Source organism: Enhydra lutris, unplaced genomic scaffold (assembly GCF_002288905.1).
Source record: "Enhydra lutris kenyoni isolate GAN:26980312 unplaced genomic scaffold, ASM228890v2 scaffoldscaffold4, whole genome shotgun sequence".
In the NCBI taxonomy this organism is placed as follows: Eukaryota; Metazoa; Chordata; class Mammalia; order Carnivora; family Mustelidae; genus Enhydra; species Enhydra lutris.
Window position 1 is genome coordinate 7,385,608 of NW_019154088.1, and position 24,553 is coordinate 7,410,160.

The 24,553-nt window shown below is 37.5% G+C and overlaps 1 protein-coding gene across 2 annotated transcripts in view; it reads left to right on the forward strand.

Moving 5' to 3' along the window:
- The window catches only part of LOC111160357 (sprouty related EVH1 domain containing 1), a 108,807-nt gene extending 102,025 nt beyond the window's left edge, over nucleotides 1-6,782 (forward strand). The window contains exons 6-7 of one of the 2 annotated variants that reach the window (XM_022523427.1): nucleotides 1,773-1,874; nucleotides 5,076-6,782. In XM_022523427.1, coding sequence (XP_022379135.1) covers nucleotides 1,773-1,874; nucleotides 5,076-5,726 — 753 coding nt within the window. In that variant the 3' untranslated portion in view covers nucleotides 5,727-6,782. The remainder of the gene's footprint in view (nucleotides 1-1,772; nucleotides 1,875-5,075) is intronic. The other variant, XM_022523418.1, reaches the window with a different exon arrangement.
- The last annotated feature ends 17,771 nt before the right edge of the window (nucleotides 6,783-24,553 follow it).

A 24,553-nucleotide genomic window follows, 5' to 3' on the forward strand; every position in this document is an offset into this window, starting at 1 on the left:
TCACCACTTTAAGTATTTCACTCCACTGTCTTCTTATATACATGGTTTCTGAGGATAAGTCAGATGTAATTCTTTGCTCTTCTGTGAGTGAGGAACTTTTGTTTTTGTTCATTTTTCAGGATTTTTTATCTTTGAGTTTTTATAGTTTGAAAATTATATTCTTGAGCGTAGTGTTGTTTTTTGGCATTTATTCTGCTTGGTGTTCTTTGAGTTTCCTGGGTCTGTGGTTTGATGTCCAACATTAATTCAGTTGTGAATTCCCAGTCGCTACTATTTTAAATAGCTCAGAGATTTTTTTTTTCCTCAGTCATGTCCAGTCTAATAAGTTCACAAAGGCGTTCTCCATTTCTCTTAATGTTTGTGACTTCTAGCATTTCTTTTGATTCCTTATTAGTTTCTGTCTCTTTCCTTGTATTGCTCATTTATTTTTGCATGCTGTCTATCCATTAGAGCTTTTAACATATTAATCATAGTTGTTTTACATTCCTAGTCTGCTAATCCCAACAGCCCTGCTATGTCTGGTTCTGATGCTTGTTCTATCTTTTCAAATTGTGTTTTTGCCTTTCAGTATGTTTTACAATTTTTTTTTTTTTCTTAAAGCTAGACATATGATGTACTGGGTAAAAGGAACTGCTATAAATAGGCCTTTAGTATGTGTTGGGGAGGGGAAGCATTCCGTAGTCCTTTGATTAAGTCTGTCTTTTAGAATGAGCCTATGCTTCTGGACTGTGAACTCCACAAGTATTTCGCAGTTTTTTTCTAACTTTTTAGTTGGGTCACATGGTTAGAGTTGACTAAAGTTGGCTCTTTCTCTTTTCCTAGGTCAAGTAGACTCTGATAATATCCTAGGTCAGGCTCTGGTTAACTAGTTTCTCCTGAGGGCAGACCTTGTTAAAAAACAAACAAAAAAGGAGTATTACGACATAGTTACAAAAGGTTCATTTTCCCCTCCTCCTTCTGAAAGCATGCAGGGATTTCTCTGGTATTTACTGCAAGAACCTGGTTGAGCTCTTGGAGGTAAACCCCCAACAAAACTTCAGGAGCTTCACTTGGAGTTTTTAACTCAGTATGTACACTGAGCTCTGGAACCTCATCTATTATAGTTCAGGTTTTCCTACCTCAGAACTGGTTTCTGTTGCAATTTCTGCTCATGAATCTGCTCTGGTGAGCTGTGACTCCCTTTATTTTCCTGTCTGTCTCCAATCTTGGAGGCAGTGGTTCATACTGTGTCATCCTCTCTCTCACAGATCTGAGAAGAGTTGGTGATATTTTTTCTGTTTAGGTTTTTTGCTTGTTAGGACAGAATGGCAATTACTAAGTTCCTCACATGCAGAATCAGAAACCAGAAGTTCGTGTTACTTTTGAAATTAAAATTTTAATGTGTAAGGAAGGGTGCCTTGGTGGCTCAGTTGGTTAAGTGACTGACTGCCTTCAGCCCCGGTCATGATCCTGGAGTCCCAGGATTGAGTCCCCCATTGGGTTCCCTGCTGAGCAGGGAGTCTGCTTCTCTGACCCTCCCCCTTCTCGTGCTCTCTCTTTCTCTCTCTTTCAAATAAAAAATAAAATCTTAAAAATAAAAAATAAAAATAAATGTGTGAGGAATGACCTAAGTTTAAACAATAGGATAATTCAAGTGATGCTTTTTTCTTAAAACTGTTTTGAAAAGCTTCACTACTAATAGGCTATGAAGTTTTGGAATACATACTGCACATGGTTTTATTAAAAATAAATACATTCTCTTGTCACTTAAGTAGAAATTGTTTATTTTTTAGATAACGTTCAGTCATCCGGGCCTAGACATTCAGAGCAGAAGTATAGAATATGTACAACGGCAAATATCCAAGGAATGTGGAAGTCTGAAGTCCCAAAATAGGGTAAGTTCTTAGTTTTATCTTCTGATATAGAATATAACTAATTAACAAATAGGTGAAATTTTTTAGTCCTTCTCATTTTCCATGTAGCTGAATTATACTAGAAAATTTTTTTCATGTGTACATTTGCTACATTTATGATTATAAACATTATTTAAACTCAATCCAAGTTTCTGGTTTGAGTCTGGGGATTGCCCCTGTGTGTTTATCACTGGATAAAGCTGATAGGAATTATATATTGGTAATTTAATAGACTGTATCCACCATTCCTGTAGCCCAGATCTGGAGGGTTTTTTTAGCCCCATTTCCATAATATCTTGAGAATGGAAGTTTGCCTCATCCTGGATCAGGTGCTTTCCTGTAGACCGATCACTGTGTCCAAGGGCTGGGACTAGGAAATGTGACTACAAGAAGCCCACTTGTATAGGTAAAGGGGAAAAGGTCATTTTGATTTAGACCCCATTTGGTTTATCTCCAGAAAGATTTAATTTGCTCCTGGGCCTAGGAAGACAATATACCCAGAAAGGGGGTGGGAGAAGGTTAGAAGGGGAGAGAATGAGAATAAGTGGGTGTAATGTGTTTTAAGTCATTTTCAGAGACTCATATAATCAAGCTATATATATGTGTGTCTGTGTGTTAGTTTGCTAGGGCTGTCATAGCAAAGTATCAGATGAAGTGGCTTAATAAAACAAAATTATTTTGTCACAAAATCAAGATGTTGGCACATTTGGTTTCTTCTGAGCCTTCTCTTCCTGGCTTGTAAATGTCTGCTTCTTGGCCGTGTCCTCACATGGTCTTTCTTTTGTACATCCACACCCCTGGTGCCTCTCTGTATGTCCAAATTTCCTTTCCTTTTCCCTTCCCCTCCCCTCACTTCTGCTCCCCTACCCCCTTCTAAAAAAATTTTATTTATTTATATTTTAGAGAGTGAGAGAGAACGCGTGTAATCAGGGGGAGTGGCAAAGGGAGAGGGAGAGAATCTCCAGCAAACTCTTGGCTGGACGGAGATCCTGCGATCCCAAGATCATAATCTGAGCTAAAATCAAGAGTCAGAAGCTTAACTGACTGAGCCACCCAAGCCCCCCAAATTTCCTTTTCTTAAAAGGATACCAGATTGGATTAAGACCCATGCTAACGACCTTACTTTAATGTAATCACCCTTTAAAGGCCTTATATATAAATGTCACATTCTGAAGTATTGGTCTCAACACATGAATTTGGGAGTACATGGTTCAGCCCCTGACATTCCGCCCTCTGCTTCCTCACATTCATCCCTTCTTACATGCAAAATAAATTTATCCCATCACAACAGTCCAAACATCTTAACCCATTCTAGCATCAGTTCTAAGTCCTGCATCTTATCTCAGTATCCTCTAAGTTGAGTGTGGGTGAGTTGCAAGGTGTGATTCATCCTAAAAGCAAAATTCCTCTCTATCTGGGAACCTGTAAAGGAAGATAAATTACCTGCTTCCAAAATACCTTGATGGAAAAGGCATAGAGGAGATACTTCATTTTGAAAAGGGAGAAATCTTAGAAAGAAGAAAGCAGTCATGAGTCCTAAGCAAGTCTAAAACCTTAGCAGGGCAAATTCTTTGAAATTTTAAGGCCTGGGAATAATCCTCTGGCTTTGGCTCAGTGTTTTGTCCTATGGGCCCAGCAGAGTGGTGACCCCAAATCTTTAAATCCCCAATTTGGTGACCCCAAATCTTTAAATCTTTAGCAGTGGATGATAGCCTCACACCTAGGTTGCAGGTGTTCTGGCCCACTGAAACTGAGGAATTGCCCTATGAAACTGAGGAGAGAGCCTCACCCTTGGGATCATTTTTCCTTTTCTTAAAAGATAACACATGTTTTCATTCAGAAAGCTTTATTTGCCAGTCCTATAAATCCGAGAAGTCCAAAAAAGCCTTTCTTGGTTCCATGCTACCTCTGTTCCCTGTAGTCCATTGTGGCAGCACTGTAGCTAAGATAGTTGATTGGATTCAGGAAGCACATCATAATCTCTTTATTATATGATTGGTCAGCCACACCTTTGATATTCTCTCTAGAACTTGCTTTCTCAATTTTTGCACTACCCATCCCTGGAGAATTTTCCAATTCTTTAAGATCTCTTTCCTTTCTGACTGAAATTTTCTACTTCAGTTATCCCTTTCCTCTCACATTTTAGTGTTTGCCACAAGAAGAAACTGGGCACCTTCAACACTTTGCTTAAAATCTCTGCCGAATATCCAAGTCTGTCATTCATAGGTTCTGTCTTCCACAAAACACTAACATACAGTTCATCCACGTTCTTTACCATTTTATAACAAGTATCACCTTTCCTCCATTTTCCAGTGTGTTCTTCATTTCCATCTGAGCCTTCACCAGAAGCACTTTTAATGTCTGTATTTCTTTTTTTTTTTTTTTAAGATTTTATTTATTTATTTGTCAGAGAGAGAGAGAGAGAGAGAGAGCATGCATTCGCACAAGCAGGCAGAATGGCAGGCAGAGGCTGAGAAAGAAGCAGGCTCCCTGCCGAGCAAGGAGCCGGATGTGGGACTCCATCCCAGGACCCTGGGATCATGACCTGAGCTGAAGGCATCGGCCCAACTGACTGAGCCACCCAAGCGTCCCTAATGTATTTCTAACAATAGTCTCTTCAAGGCTTTTTGTAACATGCACTTCAAAACTCTGTTAGCCTCTACCCATTTCTACAGGCATTTCCACTTTTTTAGGTACTTACTAACAGCAATACTCCAATTCTTGGTACTAGAATCTGTATGAGTCAGGGTTCTCCTGAGAAACAGAACCAACTAGTTGTGTATATATATACACAGAGAGAGATTTATTTTAAGGAATTGGTTCATGGAATAATGAAGATAGATAGGCAAAATATGAAGTAGGCTATCAGGCTTGAGACCCAGGGAAGAGTTGCAGTCCCATCCAGAGGCGGTCTGCTAGCAGAATTCTGTCTTGCCTTGGGGTGCTCAGTCTTTATACTATTAAGGCCTTCAGCTAATTGATGAAATCAGTCTGTGTTGTGGAAGATAATCTGTTTCATTCATAATCCACCATCTTAAAGATTAATCTCATCCAAGAAACATCTTCACTTAAACATCCAGAATAACGTTTGATCAAATATTTGGGCACTATAGCCTAGCCAAATTGACATACAAAATTAACCTTCACTGTTCTTATTGCCGTCTTCATCTTTTTCCTTTTTAGGTCCCTTTGAAATCAATCCGTCACGTCAGCTTTCAAGATGAGGATGAGATTGTCAGAATAAACCCTCGAGATATCTTAATACGTCGGTATGCAGACTACAGACATCCTGACATGTGGAAAAACGACTTAGAGAGAGATGATACTGATTCCAATATTCAATTTTCTAAACCAGACAGTAAAAAATCAGACTATCTGTACTCTTGTGGAGATGAGACTAAGTTAAGTTCACTCAAAGACTCTGTGGTATTTAAGACACAGCCTTCCTCATTAAAATTTAAGAAGTCAAAACGAAGAAAAGAAGATGGTGAACGTTCCCGCTGTGTATACTGCCAAGAAAGGTTTAATCATGAAGAAAATGGCAGGGGAAAATGTCAGGATGCTCCAGACCCTATTAAAAGATGCATATATCAAGTTAGTTGCATGCTCTGTGCAGAGAGCATGTTATATCATTGTATGTCAGACTCAGAGGGAGATTTTTCTGATCCCTGTTCATGTGACACTAGTGATGACAAGTTCTGCTTACGATGGTTAGCCCTAGTAGCTTTGTCTTTCATTGTACCATGTATGTGCTGCTATGTCCCCTTGAGAATGTGCCATCGTTGTGGTGAGGCATGTGGGTGCTGTGGTGGGAAACATAAAGCTGCTGGATGAAAGGATCCAGTGCCAAAATGAGCTTAAATTCTTTGTTTCCAGGAATTAGCTAACTTGGATTTGTGGAAGCTTTTGGCAAGCAATATGAAATCTTGCCTGGTGTCTGGGGCCACACGTGGAGGAAGCAGAACTTGTTAGTTCTTGGCATTTCACAAATGCTAGCCATGCCTAACTTTTTCCCTTTAGTGCATGGCATGTTTTGTTACAGGTTGTAAAGAGTATTTGCAAAAGGAAACCATTTCTGGTTATTGGCTATAAAAAGTGAGCATAAAATATCCAACCTAAAAGGGATTAATTTTTGGCTTTTTTGTATATTTATGCATTAGGTGATGGGACTTTTAAAGTTTTGAATTCATTAAGACATAAACTAAAAGTGCACTAAGGGACAGTTGATATCAATCTAAGAAAGTTAACACTTGGGAATTACAAGAAATAAAACAAGTACAACTAAATCATTTATTAGTTGTTTTTTGAAAGTGGTTTTATGTATAAATAACAAATGTTTATATTTAACTAAATATAAGGTACGAATTATCACATATTAAACTTTTCTTCCCCTTCCTAGTTCTCAAGTAGATGTACATATATCTACTGTCACATTCCATTATGTTTTGAATATTTTACTCATCTAGTTAATCATGTTTTTATTCCATGTGAATGATTTGCTATTTTCATCCTCATTTCCCTTTGGCTACAGTTTATATTGAGTTCTGTCTGTACATTCTGGTAATCTAAAATCTTTAAAAAATATCCTAATAGCCTTGAGTGACCAATTTTTTTTTAAAGCACAGATGTAATTGTCTAATGTTCTGATGGGAACGTAACACTTATTTTTATATAAAAAGAGACTGAGTAAACATTATAGAAAAAAGTGAGGTTTTGGGTTGTTTTGTTTTTTTTTTGTGGTATTCAACCAGCAAGTTGTTTTCTTTCAGAGTTTCCTCCTTCAAAAAAATCATATTGCATTTACAAATGTTTTACAAGGCAAAAAGTGTAACTGGATAGTTCATGTAAAAGATTCCTCCTGAGATCTCCATTTATCATTCTGCTAAACTAGAATATGTTCAGCTGTAATTAATAACTTTTAAGCTTAATTTTCAGTGCTTATTATTCACATAACAATAACTTTTCCCAGTTGCATTTTACTTTATTTAAACTTGCCAAAAGCAAAATTTATGTTAAAGTATATACTAAACTGTCCCAGGAACGTATTTAATCCAACATTGTGAATGAAATGTCTTGTACATATAATTTTATTTCTTTTGCAGAGCATTGTATTACTGGATGTTTTATTTACTAAGTAGTTGGATAAATGTTCCAACAAATGGTTTAAAGTAGTTGGGGTCAATTTGTCTGGTTGGTTTGTTTTTTTGTTGTTTTCTGTTTTTTGTTTTCTTTGTCTTTTTAAGTGTTACATTAAAACTCTAACAAGTAAAGGGTTCTTTAAGAACATTCCCTTAGAGGGATAAAGTTGAGAAGTGTGCCTTTTTTTTAATGGCTTGAAGTTTCAGAAGTGGTAAAATTAAAATCACACTACCATTTGAAGCTCATTTCTATGCAGGTTTTAAAATGTCATTTATGTATCATTCTTTTTACATATCACACTTAAGCTTGTGTTAGCTTTCTTCTTTTGCCCCAGATCAAACTGAACAATGTATATAACACTATCTGTCTGTAAAATACTTTTTTTTAAGAAAGCATTTATATTTATATGACAGCTTGAACTGACAACATTGTGTATATAGATCATCTTGAAGTATTATTTCACATTGAAAAGAAGAAAAATATATTGATAACTATAGATGTTATGAAGAAGAGGTTATTTCTAGTTTTGTACTAAAAATCAATTGGATGAACTAAATCCAAAATATGACACTGTAGCAGCAGTTTTAAGACTTATTTTTACTGTTTATATAATTGAACACTGCTACACCAGATGATCTTCATCCTTGAAGTTTTCAGCTAAACTTGGTTTCCTAGAATAGACTGTTAACTTTCAAAATTACTTTTTACTGGTAAAATGGAAATATTGGTTTTCCTTGTGAGTGAATTTTCATATTTGTAAGTGCTGAGTTCATAATTCAGGTTTGAGCAAGGTGTGAATAACTGAAGAAAATAACTTGCTGGCTCTATAGGAAAATGCTGTGGAAATGAACTGTGTATATACTTCTGGGAAGAACAAATTTAATCATTTCTTCTGTTAAGCACTAATCAGTATAGTGCAACTCCTGGTTCTGTACTGTATTTTATATGCAACATATATGCTTTAATATTTTAATGTTTGTGCATTAATATTTTCAATTTGTTTAACCACTTTGCTGCTAAGATTTTGCCATCCCATTCCCATTTTTTCCTTTACAATTTTAAACAAGTTTCTTCATTAAAAACTATGGTGATGAAATGGTTTTTATTTCACCTTGGATCTTTATAGATAACACACTCAAATTCCAAACCAGTCTAGAAGACTAACTGATAATATAATGTTATCTGAATCCCTATGTGGAAATGTTCTTTTGAGTAAATTAGAACTATGTGGGGGGGAAAAGGATAGTTTAAATTTCTCATTTTTAAAATGTGTATAGGTATGTTCAGGAACATTTTCTTCTGCATACAGACTTGGCACTGCCAACTGGCATTTCCTCTGAAACCTTTCTCTGCTTTTTAATCTGGCAGTATAAGCAAATGGCTAAACCAGCTTAAGTTATAGTAAATATTGAAAATGAAATAATCTAGACGGCATAACAAGAAAGACTTTGGTCTGATGGCTCGTTGTGTTCAGAACTGCTAATTAAATGATTTTTCTCCTGCCTTGACAGGGGAATCATTTGAGGCTGAAGAAATACACGGTATGGAACTTCAGCACCACCTACTGGATGATTTATAGACCAGAGACGTGAGGTGGCAATCAGGATCTAATAGCGTTCATCACTACTACCAATAAAAAGGGCTATTTAAGTAGTGGTCACCTCCAAACAGAGAAAGCAAGAGTAAGAAATATCTTAAAGGAACTGTAAAACGAACGTTTTCTCTAATGTGTCTTTTGGTCACTGAAAGATTTTAAGCACTTTTTTCTTATATATCCTGTCTTAAAATATTTCTTGATATTTGGAACTGGCAATCAAACTTAATGGATGTGCCGAAGCATTTATAAAACTAATTCTTTTAACGTGCAAAAGCCATTACCAAAATGGTATTCTGATTTTCCTCCCATTACCAACCAGGGAGTTTTTTTTTTTAAATAAATAAATAAACAGCACCTATATTTGATCATGACAACTTCAGAGAATGTGTGTATGTCTCTGGGATGATGTTGGGACAGGGGTTAAAATTTAAAGGGGAAAACTTGAAACTACCTATTTTCATTGGTTATTCAGCAGTGCCTAAAAAGAACTTTTGAAGTAATACAAATGCACTTTCAATTCATGTGTAGAGTGCCATCTGATATCTTGGGTAAGTCTTGCATTTTTTCTTTTATTCCCCACCCCACCCCCTTAACTGAATGCCACAGAGATGTTTTCTAATATCCATATGTCTTCAAAGTACAGGAAACATGTCCTTTCCTCCAGATGGGCAATTTAAAGGATGTTTCTTTTGTTGAAATTTTTTTCCTTTGTTGAAATTTGTTGAAATTTTTGTTGAAACTTTAGGCTTTGTGATTACTCTTTGGAATATGTGGGTAAGACTGAATTTTTAATTTTAGCCCGAAGATGCATTAAGTAAGTGTAACATTTTTCAATATAAAACTTTGAAAACTTCAGTTACCTAGAAAACAGATTCTTCACTAAATATTCTCATTCTTAATTTGACCTCCAGGATCACATTTCTAAGTAGAACGGAAAGCACTAGAAACTTGCATTGTTGTTGCACTTAAAAAAAAAATTGGTCTATAAACCATGATAATAATAGTACCATAAGGTGTTTTGCAGTGAGTCAAAACATTAAGAAATCACAACCTGAGGTGATTTATATAAACCAAAAAACAACAACAAAAAAAGGGCTTTAAGGTATTAAGGTACTGTTTGCCTAGCAGCCAGGTGGTTATAAAACTTTCATATGCTTTGATACACTGATGTTAGCCATTGTTCCTGAAAGCTCCTTAAATTGCGTAAGTTGCTAGTTTTGAAACTTTTCAAGAATAATCTAGTTGAAAAACCTTTGTATTAAAGATTCACATAGATTTTTGTGAACATTGCCAGTATGTAGTGTCATTTGCTTTCTATTCTTGACCTCAAAAGTGCCTCACTTGTATATTCCATTAAAAGCTTGACTGCATTCTTCCTAATAAGCAATGAAAAATTGTTTAACTCATGTCATAATGTATCTCTTTAGATATAGTTGATTAGCTTGATAGTTTGGATATATAATGTAAATATGCATATATAAGTTTGTAACTGTTTTTTGTTACATCATACCCATGTAATTGGACGTATCAGATGATATAAGAATTTGTTTTTAATTACCTGATTAAACCTATCATGAAATACAAAAGGACTTTTTCTTAATCTTCTAGAGGATAACAAACTCACATAAGAGTAATTTCTCAAGGAGAAAGCAGTAGAAATGGACTTTTTGGGTAATTTTTTTAAGGTAAAAACTGAAAGTTCATGTGTACGGTTCATCTTATTGACATTTTATTCACCCTTGATTGTATCCAGATTTTTTTAATGGTCTGTTACTTATAAGTAGGTAAATACAATAAATATAAACATGTTATATTTATTGGTTTGGGAACATGTTACCACTAAATCTGGATTAAATGATAATCCTTGAATGATATGTGGGATATTTTTAACCCAAGACTACTACTGATTTTTTGTGTATCCTACTTGGTTTCAGAGTTTCATCTGTAATATAAACAAAAATAACTATTCTGGATGAAAAATTAATAGGACAGTACTCAAAAATGATAGCATATTTCAACACCAGAGTAACTTTTAGATGACTGTATTACAGTTACATTTACTTGAAGAATCAAGAATTAACTGTTTACCATGGATTATGAAATGTAGTTTTATGTGCTTATTTACAGGTTTTCAGAAATTTGCTTTATATTCTTCACAGTCAAGTTAATATCCACAAGTAAGTAGAATAGTTTTTACATCAGAGAATTCAAACTAGGGTTTCTGCTTGGCCATCAGTATAGTGTCATGCTCACAGTGGTCCTAAAAGAAAAAAACACTGGTATTAATAAAAACTGGAGTTGACTCCTTTAAAATTAACTGCTTTAAGATTTGCAGTTTTATAGGGATCCTTTGAAATGATGGCTCAAAAAATATATTAACAATAAAAGTCTAACAAAATCATAGTTGAAATGGTGTTTTCTTTTGTCTCAGGTTTTATTTTTGTTATGTAATATATTTTAAATGATCACTTTCAGTTCTCAACCCCATAATGAAGTATTGTCTTCCTTTTTTTTTTTTTTTTTAATTAAAGAGGAGGTTTAGGCTTCAAGAGATTAAAAAATATTCCCAACATCACATTAGAAGCACCAGGATTTGAACCAAATTGCCTTACTTCAAAATCTATGCTTTTAGTCACAATATAATTTTATGTTTTGTTACATGGGTTATGGATGTACTTAACAGAATAATACTATTCTGTTAAAATGAAATTTTATTTAAGATGGAAAATTATATAAGGGAATAACTTCTTAATTCCCACTCCTTTTTGTTTCAATTCTGGTTCCCCTATTCATCTGTCTTACTAAGTTGTGATGCACTGTCTGCATTATGGCTTGTGGGGATCCTTAAAACTGGGAGAATAAGATTGTGGTAATACTTCAACGTACCAAGATTTATCAGTTGGTGCTGATCCAACAGAAAGTACTGAAGACATACATGCTGTCCAGTGTGTGGTATTGTTCATTTTGCCCAATTGGATGTCATTTCCTTGAAGATTATGAGGGATTCTTTATCACCAAAGCAGTGATACTTCCTGTTGAGGCAGTAGGAAACAATATTCTCAAATGAGTCTTCTCCTGGATTCTGGACTCTTTATTTAAAATAGTGAGCCATTTGTATGTCAGCTATTCCACAAAGCCTGTATTTGAACCGAGTTGCATTTAGTGTCAGGGCACCTTATACCCATGTCACAATGAGGTTGGTGTCCCCCTTCCCTCAAACTTAATTTTAACCTAGAAGTAATTTACAATAACCAAGAGGTTATGTGCAATTTAAAAAAGGAAGAACTCCAGAATTCCTAATATTGAAATAAGATCATTCTGGATGATAAAACTTAAGGAGACCTGTTTAATTTCCATTTCTTACTAATTCTTAATTTTGTATTGTGAAATTGCAAGATAGTAATTTAAGTGATTTCTTTCTTTTTAAAATGTGGTGTAGATCTTATGGATATTACTTGTCCAACTTAAGCCCCTTTTGCCTCCTTTGTATTTTCCTCCCTCCTTTTCCCTGTTAGAGGAATGTCTCCAATCTCTCCAAATCCATGAGGTGAAAAATACATGGAGAAGAAATTTCATCAGTGTATTATAATTCTTTTAAAAGTGCCTGCATTATTCCCAGGAATGACCAACAAGCTTAAATGTGTGTCTTTCATCAGTAAGGGAAACTACTGTTTGACTATCACTTAAAATTTAAGAGAAAACAAGTTGCATGAATTTGTGAATTCCTAGCTAGTTAACAGTTCTTATTAAAGTTCTTGTTAAATTTTCTAAGTGAAATGCACACAGATAGGATGATACTCTAAACTTCTAAGAAAGAAATAAGGATCCAAGCCAAATTAAGATTGCCGATAAAGTCGATAAAACGGAAGTTTTAGGACTGGGTCTATCCTAACCTCTCTTTAGAAATTTACACACCACCCTTATTTTGCAAATTTAGAAACAGTCCTAAGGAGGTTAAGATACTAATGCGGGGTCATTCATTTGATAACACAGCCTGCATTTTTAAATGCATACATCTCTTGCAGGCACCTCAAATTCAGTAAGTGCCAAACTAATTCCTCCCGCCCCCCCCACCATTCCTCAAACCTTTTTTTCTCCTATCTTGATGGATAGTGATACCACGGTCTATGCAGTAGTCTCAGAAACCTGGTCATCATCAGTTTCTCATTTTCTCTTACTTTTCACCATTAATTCCCAGTTTTTTACAGTTCTCTTTCCTGCATGTCCCTTAAATCTGTGTTCCTTTATCCTCGCTGCTGCTATCCTACTACAAGTAATCTCAGTACTAATGCTGGGGATTAGGCATTGAGTCACTTGTACATTTTTGTATTTACCAAAGGATGGTCTATATTTTAAATATGATTGAAAGGTGAAAGCACTTTAGACTACAACAGGGTAATGATAAAAAGTAGACATCTCGTGGTCTCAGAGTCCTGGGATCGAGCCCCGCATCGGGCTCCTTGCTCAGTGGGGAGCCTGTTTCTCTCTCTGCCTCTGCCTGCCTCTCTGCCTGCTTGTGCTCTCTCTCTCTCTCTCTCTCTCTCTCTGTCAAATAAATAAATAAATAAAATCTTTAAAAAAAAAAAAAAAAGTAGACATCTTCAGACTGATATATACCCAGATACAAACAAAAGGAATGGTTTATGGTGGGATTGAGGGGTCAAATGATAGTGACTTTGAAGAATAGTTCAGCACTTAGGACCGGTTAGGGAATTAAAAGCAACTTGAAATGTATGGTACAAACTTAAAAAAATGATGGGCTTTAAACTGTATGTTCACCTTTCCTTAAAGCCATTCCTCCCCTCTTCCCCAGTCCCAATTCCCATTAATACAAGCTTGTCTAATTGTGGTAGTGGTGGTTGTTTTCTAAGAGGTTAGGTAAAAGAAGAATCCATTGCTGGAAACCTATGAGATCCTGTTGCTGTTAGCATTATAAGTAAATCAGTAGCTCCATAATCAGGTGAGCCCATATTCAAAAGGTTTCTTTGCTTTTTACAACCTGTTTTGTCCTAAAGAAACATCAAAAGTAGCCTACCTGGTACAGATTTCCCTTTCGAAGGTCACAAGGTCATGTCTCCAGGCAAAGCTGATTACTTAAAAGATCATTGGAACGGAGCCATCCCGGTTAAAGGAAGAGCAAATGCAAAGGCTCTCCATAGAAAGGAGCTTGGCCTGTGGAAGGAACAGCAAGGTTGGTATGACTAGAGTGGGCAGCCTGCCGGAGCTCATGAAAGGAGATAAAGTCACAGAGATAGCAAGTGCCAGATCTTCTGGGAACCTGAAGCTCATGGAAAGGATTTCAGATTTTACTCTGTGGATGACAGAAATCCACTGGAAGGTTTTGTAAGGGAAACTTAATGATCTGCTGTGACTTTTTTTTTAAGATTTTTTTTGAGCGTGCAGTAGTGGGGGAGGAGGGGTGGGCGGGGGGGGTGAGTGGGGTGGGTGGGAGGAGAAGAGGGAGAAACAGACTCCCTACTGAGCAAGGAGCCAGATGTGGGGTTTGATCCCAGGACCCTGGGATCATGACCTGAGCCAAAGGCAGACGCTTAACTGACTGAGCCACCCAGGCACCCCAATGATTTTTTTTTTTTTAATAGAAAACCCAATACTGGCTTCAGATGTTGGGCTTTCATGTATTACCTCAAGTTTTGTCCTGACCATTTCACTGAAACGCTCTCAATAAAGTCCCTGCCAACTCTACATTTCTAAGTCCAGTGGATGTTTCTAAATCCAGTGGATGAACTCACCTCATGGACCAGCTTTTGACATATTCTTTCCTTCCTTTCACTACATGATCCTGGCTTCCTTCTATTTCCCTGGTCCCTCTCCTCTTTGCTAGATCCTCCTCATCTTTCCAATCTTTACAAGTTGGAATTCCTCAGGAAACAGTAATAGATTCCCTCTCTTCTAGCAGTACTCCCCTTAGGGGATATTATTTCGTCTCAGTTACCTGTCATGCCTATGCTGGTGCATCCACTTTTAGGTCTTCTACTTGACATCTCCACTTGGCTGTCTCGGGCATTTCCATTTCAATAAGTCCGAAACAGAACTCTTGATTTCCCCCTCTACAAATGTTCCACCTCCAATCTGCCTTATTTTAAGAAATAATCATAATTTACCCAATTGATCCAAGAATTTTTCCTCATCAAAGACTTTAAAATAGTTTGTGAATCCGAATGGTTCTTGCTAGGTGCACCACCACCATCTTGGTCCAAGCCTCACTCACCTCTTGCCTGTACTTCCATGACCACTTCTTGCTTCCACTCTTTCACTCTTCTGTATCTTATTTTTAGAATTGGTTTATTACCTATGTCCATTGGACATTTGTCTTTTCCATGATCATAATTTCAGAATTCATACATTTTTTCCCTAATTTGACAGTTACTTCCCCTACTCTTTCCTTTCCTTCCCACTTGTACTTTGTGGTCAGGCAATAAGGAAAGAGAACTTAACGTTTATATGCCTGTTAGGAGCAAGGCACTGTGTTGAATATGTTCACAGATATTATTTAATTCCTTAGTAACTTTGTGAAGTAGGCATGATCACTTCCATTTCACAAATTAGGAAACTGAGGGCATACCAAAATTAAGAAAATATTACCTACATTCTTAATTGTGGGAACTGAAATTCATACCCTGTTCTTTCTGACTCCCACTCTCCTGGCTACCGTTCTGCCTCTGGGGGGTTTTTCTCCATTGTTCCCTTGTTAAGTCCCAGGTTTCTCCTCAACTTTGATTTCTATCCCTTTATTGCTTCTGCTCATTCTGCCTTCTTTTCCTTCAAATCCTTGACATTTTTTTTTCCTCTCATCTTCTGCATTTCCTCTTACTATACTCTGACTTATTTTTATCCACAAATGATACTCAAGCAATACTAGATTTTCAAAGGGCTTAGTTTCATGACTATATAAAAGCCACTTAAAGATGTTAAGTCTTGGGGTGCCTGGGTGGCTCAGTCAGTTAAGTGTCTACCTTCAGCTCAGGTCATGGTCTCAGGATCCTGGGATCTAACCCCGTTAGGCTCCCTGCTCGGTGGGGAGTCTGCTGCTCCCTCTGCATGCCCCCCCCACCTTGTGCTTTCTCTCATGCATGCTCTTTCTCTCAAGTAAGTGAAATCTTGGGGGGAGGGGGGAAAGATGTTAAGTCTATGTGTTGAAGACCTAGAAAAGGACTAACTGGGAAGTCAGGCTGAGCCTTTAGCATGTTGTCTGCAGTACCTCACATTCTGATAAAGAAGCCATTGTCCTGGAATGGGTTGGCATTAAGTCTATGGTGTTTAGTAAAGACTGGTACTTATTCATTACTTGTAGTTTGATCCACAACTGGTTAAAATCATCTCTACTTCTGATGACATGATACAGGTTTAATCTGTATGTATCATAATAGAGAATTTCTCCTTTTCTGCATTTAAAAATCTTCTTCTATATGAATGATATTTTTCTTAGGCTTTTAATTTTTTCCAATTTTAATATGAATAAACCTAATAATACATGGTAGTGTTTTTAAGCAGAAGTAAATTGTTATTTATTAGTTGTAGCAGTATCTAATTTCCAAGCTCCCCTGTGCTTCTCAAGAAGCCATCCAATTCAGAAAGTGGTAAAAGAAATCAACAACAGGGGTGCCTGGGTGGCTCAGTGGGTTAAAGCCTCTGCCTTCGGCTTAGGTCATGATCCCGAGATCCTGGGATGGAGCCGCACATCGGGTTCTCTGCTCCACAGGGAGCTTGCTCCCCCTTCTCTCTGCCTGCCTTTCTGCCTACTTGTGATCTCTGTCTGTCAAATAAAATCTTAAAAGATAAATAAATAAATATAAAAATAAATAAAAAGAAATCAACAACAACAAGAATCAACAACCAGAACTCTGGGAAAGTTCAAGACTTAAGACAATCTTTGGACTGAACTCCCACCAGCTAGAAACAGGTGGAAAAAGCTATGTAGCCTCCACACGCCCACCTCAGATGGAGTTATGGAGGATACCAAAAAAAGGATTGTTACTATAGTAGGCTGAATAATGGTCCTCAAAGATAATAGATCCTATTCCCTAGAACCTGTGTTACCTTATATCAAAAAATGGTCTCTACAAGTATGACTAATATAAGGATCTTGAGATAGATTTTCTTGGATTGTCCAAAAGGGCCCCAAATGCAACCACAAGTATCCTTACAAAGGTAGTTCATACTCACATACGATCTGTAAAAATGGAGCAGGGAGACATTTGAAAATGCTGCCCTTGAAGATTAGAGGGATGTAGCCATAAGCCAAGGGATGCCAGCAGCCACTAGAAGCTGGAAGTGGAAGGAAAGGATTCTCCCCTACCAAGAGTCTCCAGCGGAAACACAGCCCTGCTGATGCTTTGATTTTTAGCCCAGTGATTCTAATTTCAAACCTCTGGCCTCTAGAACTGTCAGAGGATAAAGTTCTGTTGTTTTAAGCAACCAGGTTTGTGGTTATTTTTACGACAGCCACAGAAAATGAATACATCTCACAAAAGGCAGAGCATTGGGCCCTAGAGAACAATGGGTAAGGCAGTATTTCTCAGCAAAATCAAGAGTCTAATCAAGGATTCTTTCCCACTTCTAGGGTAGGAGACCTTCCTGGTATTCCCCAAGTGGGAGAATTGCTATGACTTTGGTTGCTTTATATCTGCTATTCCTCTAGTTTTCAAATGAGAGTTTTTATTGTGGTTATTCTGTTCTTGATTCAGCGTTGTATATTGGATGTATTGGAGGGAAGGGCAGAGAGTTGACTCTTGGCTTAGAAGATCTAGAACATAAGCTGGATGCAATAGCACAGGACAGATGGTCCCCAACTTGCAATGGTTTGACTTAATGACTTTCCAACTTTATAATGGTGCAAAAGTGATTTGCATTTAGTAGAAACCATACTTCAAATTTTGAATTTTGATCTTTTCCTGGTCTAGCCATACACAGTCTGATACTCTCTTGTGATGCTGAGTAGGGGCAGTAAGGCGTAGCTCCCTTAGGTGATCAGGAGGGTAAACAATCAGTACACTTGTAATGATTCTGTTTTTCACTTTCAGGACAGTATTTAACAAACTACATGAGATGTTTACACTTGATTAAAAAGGAGGCTTTGTGTTGGATGATTTTGCCCAACTATAAGCTACTGTAAGTGTTCTGAGCACATCTGAGGTAACCTAGAATAAGTTATGTGTTCAGTAAGTTAGGTGTATTAAATATATTTTGGCTTATAATATTTTCAATTTATAATGGGTTTATTGGGACGTAATACTATCATAAATTGAGGAAGATCTGTATCTTAGGTTGTCTCACTTGGGAATGGATTGTGTTCTTTGTGAAAGGATCAAAGGAATAATTGATGACCTCATTAAGGCAGAGATTTTTACCATGTGCTTCTCTATGTCGCTAAGCTTCCCCTGGGGATAGGTTCAAGCCACATGACTAATTCTAGCTAGTCTAATTTGAGGGGTAATGACATCTCTCAGCTTTGGGGCATGGCAGTTAAGAACCAGTCTGCCTCCTTTGTCTCTTGCCCTGCTGCAGCACACAGGGATGTTATCTATAGCTGGTGTAGCTTCAAGATGAAGGAGAATCACCTAACTTCATTGAACTTTGCCTGAATAAGAAATAAACCTTTGCGTTAAGCCCACAGTACTTTGGGTTTTTGTTTGTTTTGTTTTGTTTCAACAACATAATCAAGTCCTGACTAATGTAAGTCATAAGCATTTTTCTGAATTACTTTAGGATACTGAATTTATCAGTGAAAGCAAATTAGAAAATGAATCTTTTTCTTTGTCTCCATCCTCACTAAGTAAATCTTCAACTTTGAAGAGGATCTATTTAAAGAAACAGAATTTGTTAGCTGCTTAAATTGTTACGTGACTTTTCTAACCCGGAGTACAGGAAAGAGTAGAGTTAGATATGAAGCTCTGTGTGATATTCTAACTTTACTACCATATCTCCAGTGGCAACTTCTGGGGATGAATGGAAGTTAAACATTGTATTCTGAAGACTCATATGTCATGCCAGAAAGTCTACACTTTATTCTGCAGATTATAAAAATCTCTTAATGGAAGGAGAGATGCCATGATCAGATTTGCATTTTCAAGTGATGGGTTTTATTGTTTTGTTTTGTTTGAGAGAGAGAGAAAGAAAGCTCAGGGGGAGTAAGAGGAGGAAAGGAAGAAAGAGAATTTTAAGTGGACTCCATGCCCAGCACAGAGCCTGACGTGGGGGCTTGATCTCACAATCCTGAGATCATGAACTGAGCTGAAATCAAGAGTCAGATGTTTAAACAACTGAGCCACCCAGGCATCCCAAGTGATTTTTCTTTTAAATTATTCAACAAATATTTATTCAGGGGATTCTAGGGTAAACAGGATAGACATGTTACCTGCTTTCATGGGTCTTATATTCTAAGTAGGGGAGAGAGTATTCAATAAACAAACAACTATAGAGATTTGAAAGTTATGAACAAAAAACTAGTATTTAGTTGGAACACAGAATACCTGAGTGATCAACGACAACCTACAAAAGTGGCTTTTGAGATGAGGCCCAAATGTTGAGAAGAAGCCTGCTATGTGAAAATGAGAGGAAAGTACATTCCAGGAGTAGAGAACAGTTCTGGCACTCATATCTGACATGCTTCTCCTTAACATACAAAGGATTAAACTTTCCCACCATCTCGCAAGTAAGTGGGATTATGGACAACTTCTGGGAAATTGGTTGTGAGAAAAAGTGACAGAAATAATTTCCAGGGTGATGTATGACCCTCTCTTTTTCTACCACAATAAACATTGGTGACATTGCATACTGAAATGGCAGAAGCTCAAGATTAAGGCTGCCTAAATTATTTTGCTTTCACCTTTCTTTAGCTTTCATTTTGTGGGGCTCATATGATTAGTAATTAATAAGTAAGCTTGATCTAATGAACACATATTGCACCTCAAAATTATAGAACATTATTTTCAAGCACATTTAGAAAAGTTACAAAAATTGACTATATATTGGACCATAACACAAATTTCAGTACATTTAAAAGATTGGTCATAGGCACACTTATGATCTCACTGAAATTAGGGAAATAAAATGATAATTAGAAATAAGGAAACTATATAAGGTATATTAGAATCATGCTGTTAAATAACTTGTGGTTCAAAGAGGGACTTAAGATAAAAATTTAAGATTCTTTAGACCAGAGAAATGATAAAAATTACAGATATCAAGTATCAAAACATGCAAGATACAGCTAAAGCAATACTTGGAGAGAAATATATAACTTTAAATTCTAATATTAGAGAAGAAGAAAATCTTAAAACTAACTTGTTACTAAAGAGCCAATAGGAAATGTTAGAAAGAAGAGTCTAATAAAGTTGAAGAAAAGTTATAAAGGAAGAAAATATGATGATAAGGTAAGAATTAAATAAACTGGAAAATATACAATAGAGAAGATTAACAGAGTCACAAGTTGGTTTTGAAAAAAAACTAATACAATTGATAAACCTCTGGCAAAATTGGACCAAATGAAAAAGGGACAAATAAGATCAGGGTTCTATATCCAACAAAAACATATTTCAAAAACAAAGATGAGATAAAGACTTGTTCAGATATAGGAAAGCCAAAAGAATTTATAACTAGCAGTCCCACACTGTAATAACTGTGAAAAGAAGTCTTAGCCAGAATAAAAATGGTACCAGATGGAAATCTGGACCTAAACAAAAGAGTGAAGACCACCAGAAGTAGTAACTACTCGATCAAATAAATATTGCCCTCATATTTAATTCTTTTTTACAAAAATATTAACTGTTTAATCAATGTAGTACGTGGTTTATAACAGATGTAGAAATAGAAATTATGACAATAGCACAAAAGCTGGGAGGGAAGAAATGGAATTATAAGGTTCTTAGATATATATGAAATGTTATAACTTAAAGGCAGACTGTTCGATATTTATATTATAAATTCTAAAGTAACCTCCAGCAATATAGAGTTAGGCAACAATTACCCTCTCTGTAAAGGAGATAACAGGTAACCTTTTAGATTATTAGACTGGAAAGCTTTCATCCTCCAGACTGGGCCCTAGCACCTAATTTGCATAAAAGCACTGTCTAGGATATTTACTTTTCTTTTCTTTTCTTTTCTTTTTAAAGGTTTGTTTATTTATTTGAGAGAGAAAGAAAGAAGGAGCATGCATGCACATGAGCAGGGGTGGGAGAGTAGAGGGAGAGGGAGAGAATCTCCCACAGACTCCCCACTGAGCACAGAGCCGGATGCGGGGCTTGATTCCACAACCCATGAGATCATGACCTGAGCTGAAATGAAGAGTTGGATGCCCAACCTACTGAGCCACCTAGGCACCCCATCTCTAGGGTGTTTTCTTACACAAAGGTGCCTATCTCCTGATCCTTGGCTATCAGCATCACCAGAACCAGTCTTTGAAATGATAGTTTCCTGAGGCAGAGCTTCTAGCTCTAGTAATCTCAGCCTAGAGAAGGAAGTCGTCTATAACAATCCTTTCATGTACATATGGAATCTTCCCTAACAAGGTATGATCTCCCTTGGGCAGGGACTGAATGTTATCTAAAGGTTGTTTATCGTTTAGCCTGACAGAGTACTCTTCATTTTGATTTGTATCTCAGCTTAGAAGTTCACTTAATATTAGCTGAATAAGTGAATAATTGGTGACATGTTATTTAAAGCCACATGGAACAGTATAAGTGAATCACAGAAAGGGGGAGGTCCCAGAGGGTCCCACCTTCCACATTCCTAATTCACCAGTTAGAAATCTGTCTTCTCAGAACCTGTCACATGATTGCACTACTTTTGCCTTCTTTTGAACTACCATGAACTCTGCTACTTCTGCTTTTTTGTCATTTTTATCCTGGCCTCAATTTGCAAAATTATCTGTACTCACTTCTAATACCTTGCTTGTCAAATATTACTGCCTGTTCTGCACAGACATTTTATGTGCCAACAAATCTATCATTCTCTACGCCCCCAACACTGGATAAAAAGTATGTTCATTACTTCAATTATTTACACAGTGTTAGCTTCCCTTCTTTGAAGAAGTTCTGAATAGATTTTTGAAGATTAAAGTGGAGAAAATATAGTTAAGCAACTTCCAGTCTTTCCAAAAGGCTGCAATTTGGTGCCTCCTTTACAGAAATTTTATTTTCCTTCTCAGTCAATAAAGTGCAAATAATAATGTTTTCAAATACTAATTCAGATGGTTAAATTTATTGGTCTATTTCTGTATTTGGTAAACCATTATGGTTTGTAGCTATCTGTTATGCTAGCTTTAAGAAAATCTTAACAGGCAATAATGCCACCTAGTATTTAAATAACGTATGATTTCACAAATGAAGTAACCATATTTTTTGCATGAGTGAATGGGACAGAAAGGAGTGTGTAGCATATCTCCTCCAAATTACAAGTGTCATATGCCTTGCTGTCTAACTCGCAATTTGAAAATAGTGTCTGGGGTGGAAAGTTGGTGTTGGGGACAGGAGCAGGAGGTGGGGACAAGAAGATGGAACTGTAGAGTAGAGAAAAAAGGTGAAAGGGAAGCTGGGTTGTGGTTCTCCTCTGGCCTGTCTTCATTGGCCCCTCAAATCTCCCCTTGAATGCTTGAGTTCTGAAGATTCTGTTCCAGGATATCTTGGCTTCCTACAAAACACATACTTGTGGGGAAATCTCATTGGTCTTGGGGGCTTCAGCTGCCACTCACAAGCAGGTGACGCCTAACTCTATAATGCTGGCCCAGATATTTCTTACGAGTGTAAAACTTATGTTTCCAGTTGCCTGTGGGCATAACCAGCTGGACCTCTCTCTAGTAGAGCAGGGCTTGGCTAACTATAGCATGGGGGCCAGTTCTGACCTGATGTCTGTTCTTATACAGCCTGCAAGCTAAGAAGGTTGTTTTCATTTGTAAGTGGTTGAAAAAATCAAAAGAATAATGTTTCATGACATGAAAATTATGTGAAACTCAAGCTCATTGTCCATAAATTAAGTGTTCTTGGGATTTGAATTGACCATGGCTACGTTCATGCAACAGTGGCCAACTTGTGTAGTTATGAGTGGTTGTGCCAGAGACCATATGGCCCACCAAGTCTAAAACATTTATTATCTGGGGTTGTAGAGAAAAAGTCTATCAATCCCTGCTGTAGAGTACAACGGAAGTGATGGTATGTAATTCCCTAGGTTAGATTGTAAAAGGCAGTGCAGCTTCTGCCCTGCTGACTGTAGTGCTTAACTTTGAAGCCTTTGCCACTACATAAGCAGATTGAGTGCCCTGGGGTCAGCATGTTGTAAGAAAAAACAAACCAGATGACTTGGAGAGTCCCTGAGAAGGAACTGCTCCAGTCCCCTTAAACTCCAATTTCAAGTGCATTATAATCTCCCAAGCTAGAAATGCTCAGCCAAGCCCTTCCTGAATTCTAGAGCCACAGAAACCATGAGCAATAATAAAATGATTGTTTTTGCTTTAGGCCACTACATTTTGGGATAATTTGTCATGCAGCCAGCGCTGCCAGCACTTTTCACTACTGCAACAGCCTCTCCTTGTTCCTTCTCAGTCCATTTATAGCTCATTGTGTCATCATTTCTAATCATCCGTTCCCTCTCCCAAAAGAGTATTTTACATCACCGTCCTTGTTACACCTTCCTACCTCCTTGTAGACTACGTATACTTCCTCATTCCTCTGTTTGCCTGGGCAAAAGGAAATGTGAGTAGACAGGATTCCTAAGCAGAAGGTTTTAGGGATATGGGAGCTTCCCTCCACACCCTGTGACATGAGAACAGTGAGTCTCCTAAAAGGGCTGCTTGGCCAGCCTGTGTCCTAGAATGGGAAGTCATGGGGGCCTGACATACAGTCCACCTGCAACCTAGAGCAGTACCTCAGACTCACAGGGCTGCCAAACCTCCTCTGGTCCTTTGCTGATATATAATGCGAATGACGACAACAACCTTTGTTGTTACAAACCACTGAGGTTTCGGTTACTTCCTCAGCATCACTGTAGCAAAACGAGCTTCTGCAGGGTGTGGGAACACCCTGAGCATATAGAGAATATATTGTGGTGGAATGCTTCTGGTCCTTCTCCTGCCATCACCTGACAGTATTTGCCCAGTGGTTCCGTGTTTCTGTGCCTTCAGTGTACACGATTTCTTCTTCCTGGGATGCCTTTGGCTGCCTATCAAATTATATGTACTCCAAAGCTTCATCACATTGTCTCCTTTGTAACGTCTCTCCCAGTACCACCTCCAGCACTTGCTCATGAGCCAATGAACACCAATCTTTGTACAGTGTTATCTGTTTAGCAGTCTGAGTCCCCATTACACTGTACCCCTGGAGGACAGGAAAAGTGTCTTTTCCATGTTTGTGTTACATCCCCAGATCCTAACACAAAACCCAGCACTGAGGAGAACTCAAGGAACCTTGGCTGAACAAGTGACCTGAGGTAGAGGCAGAGGGAGTCCTGAGAGTGACAGATAAGATGTAAACTTGAGGCAAATCCTCTGGAATGCTCTCATTTCTTGCCTCCAGCATTTTCCTGCAGAACCTATCAGATTCAGATAAACATCAAGGGCAACTCAAAAGGTAAAGGAGTCACAGAAATTCATCTTGAAGCCTGTTGTGGTCTTAGGAGTTTTGGAGTTGATTTTATGTGTATGGAGCTCTGTTGGTTGGTTGGTTGGTTTAGCACCACCGTGAGACTGACTCATCATCTCCCATCTCTGTTTCCATCTTCTTGTCCTCAAATCCCCTAACCAGTGAGTTCCAGGAAGCCACCTAATTTACAGTACCCTAGCATACCTTCAAAGAACGACCCTGGGTCCCTGCTAGAGCGGACATTTCTGATTCACCTATTCACCCTTTGGGGGTCTCTATCAAAGTTCTAGGGCTGGGGCAGCTTTCTGAAAGAGGACAGTTGATGCCAAGTGTGG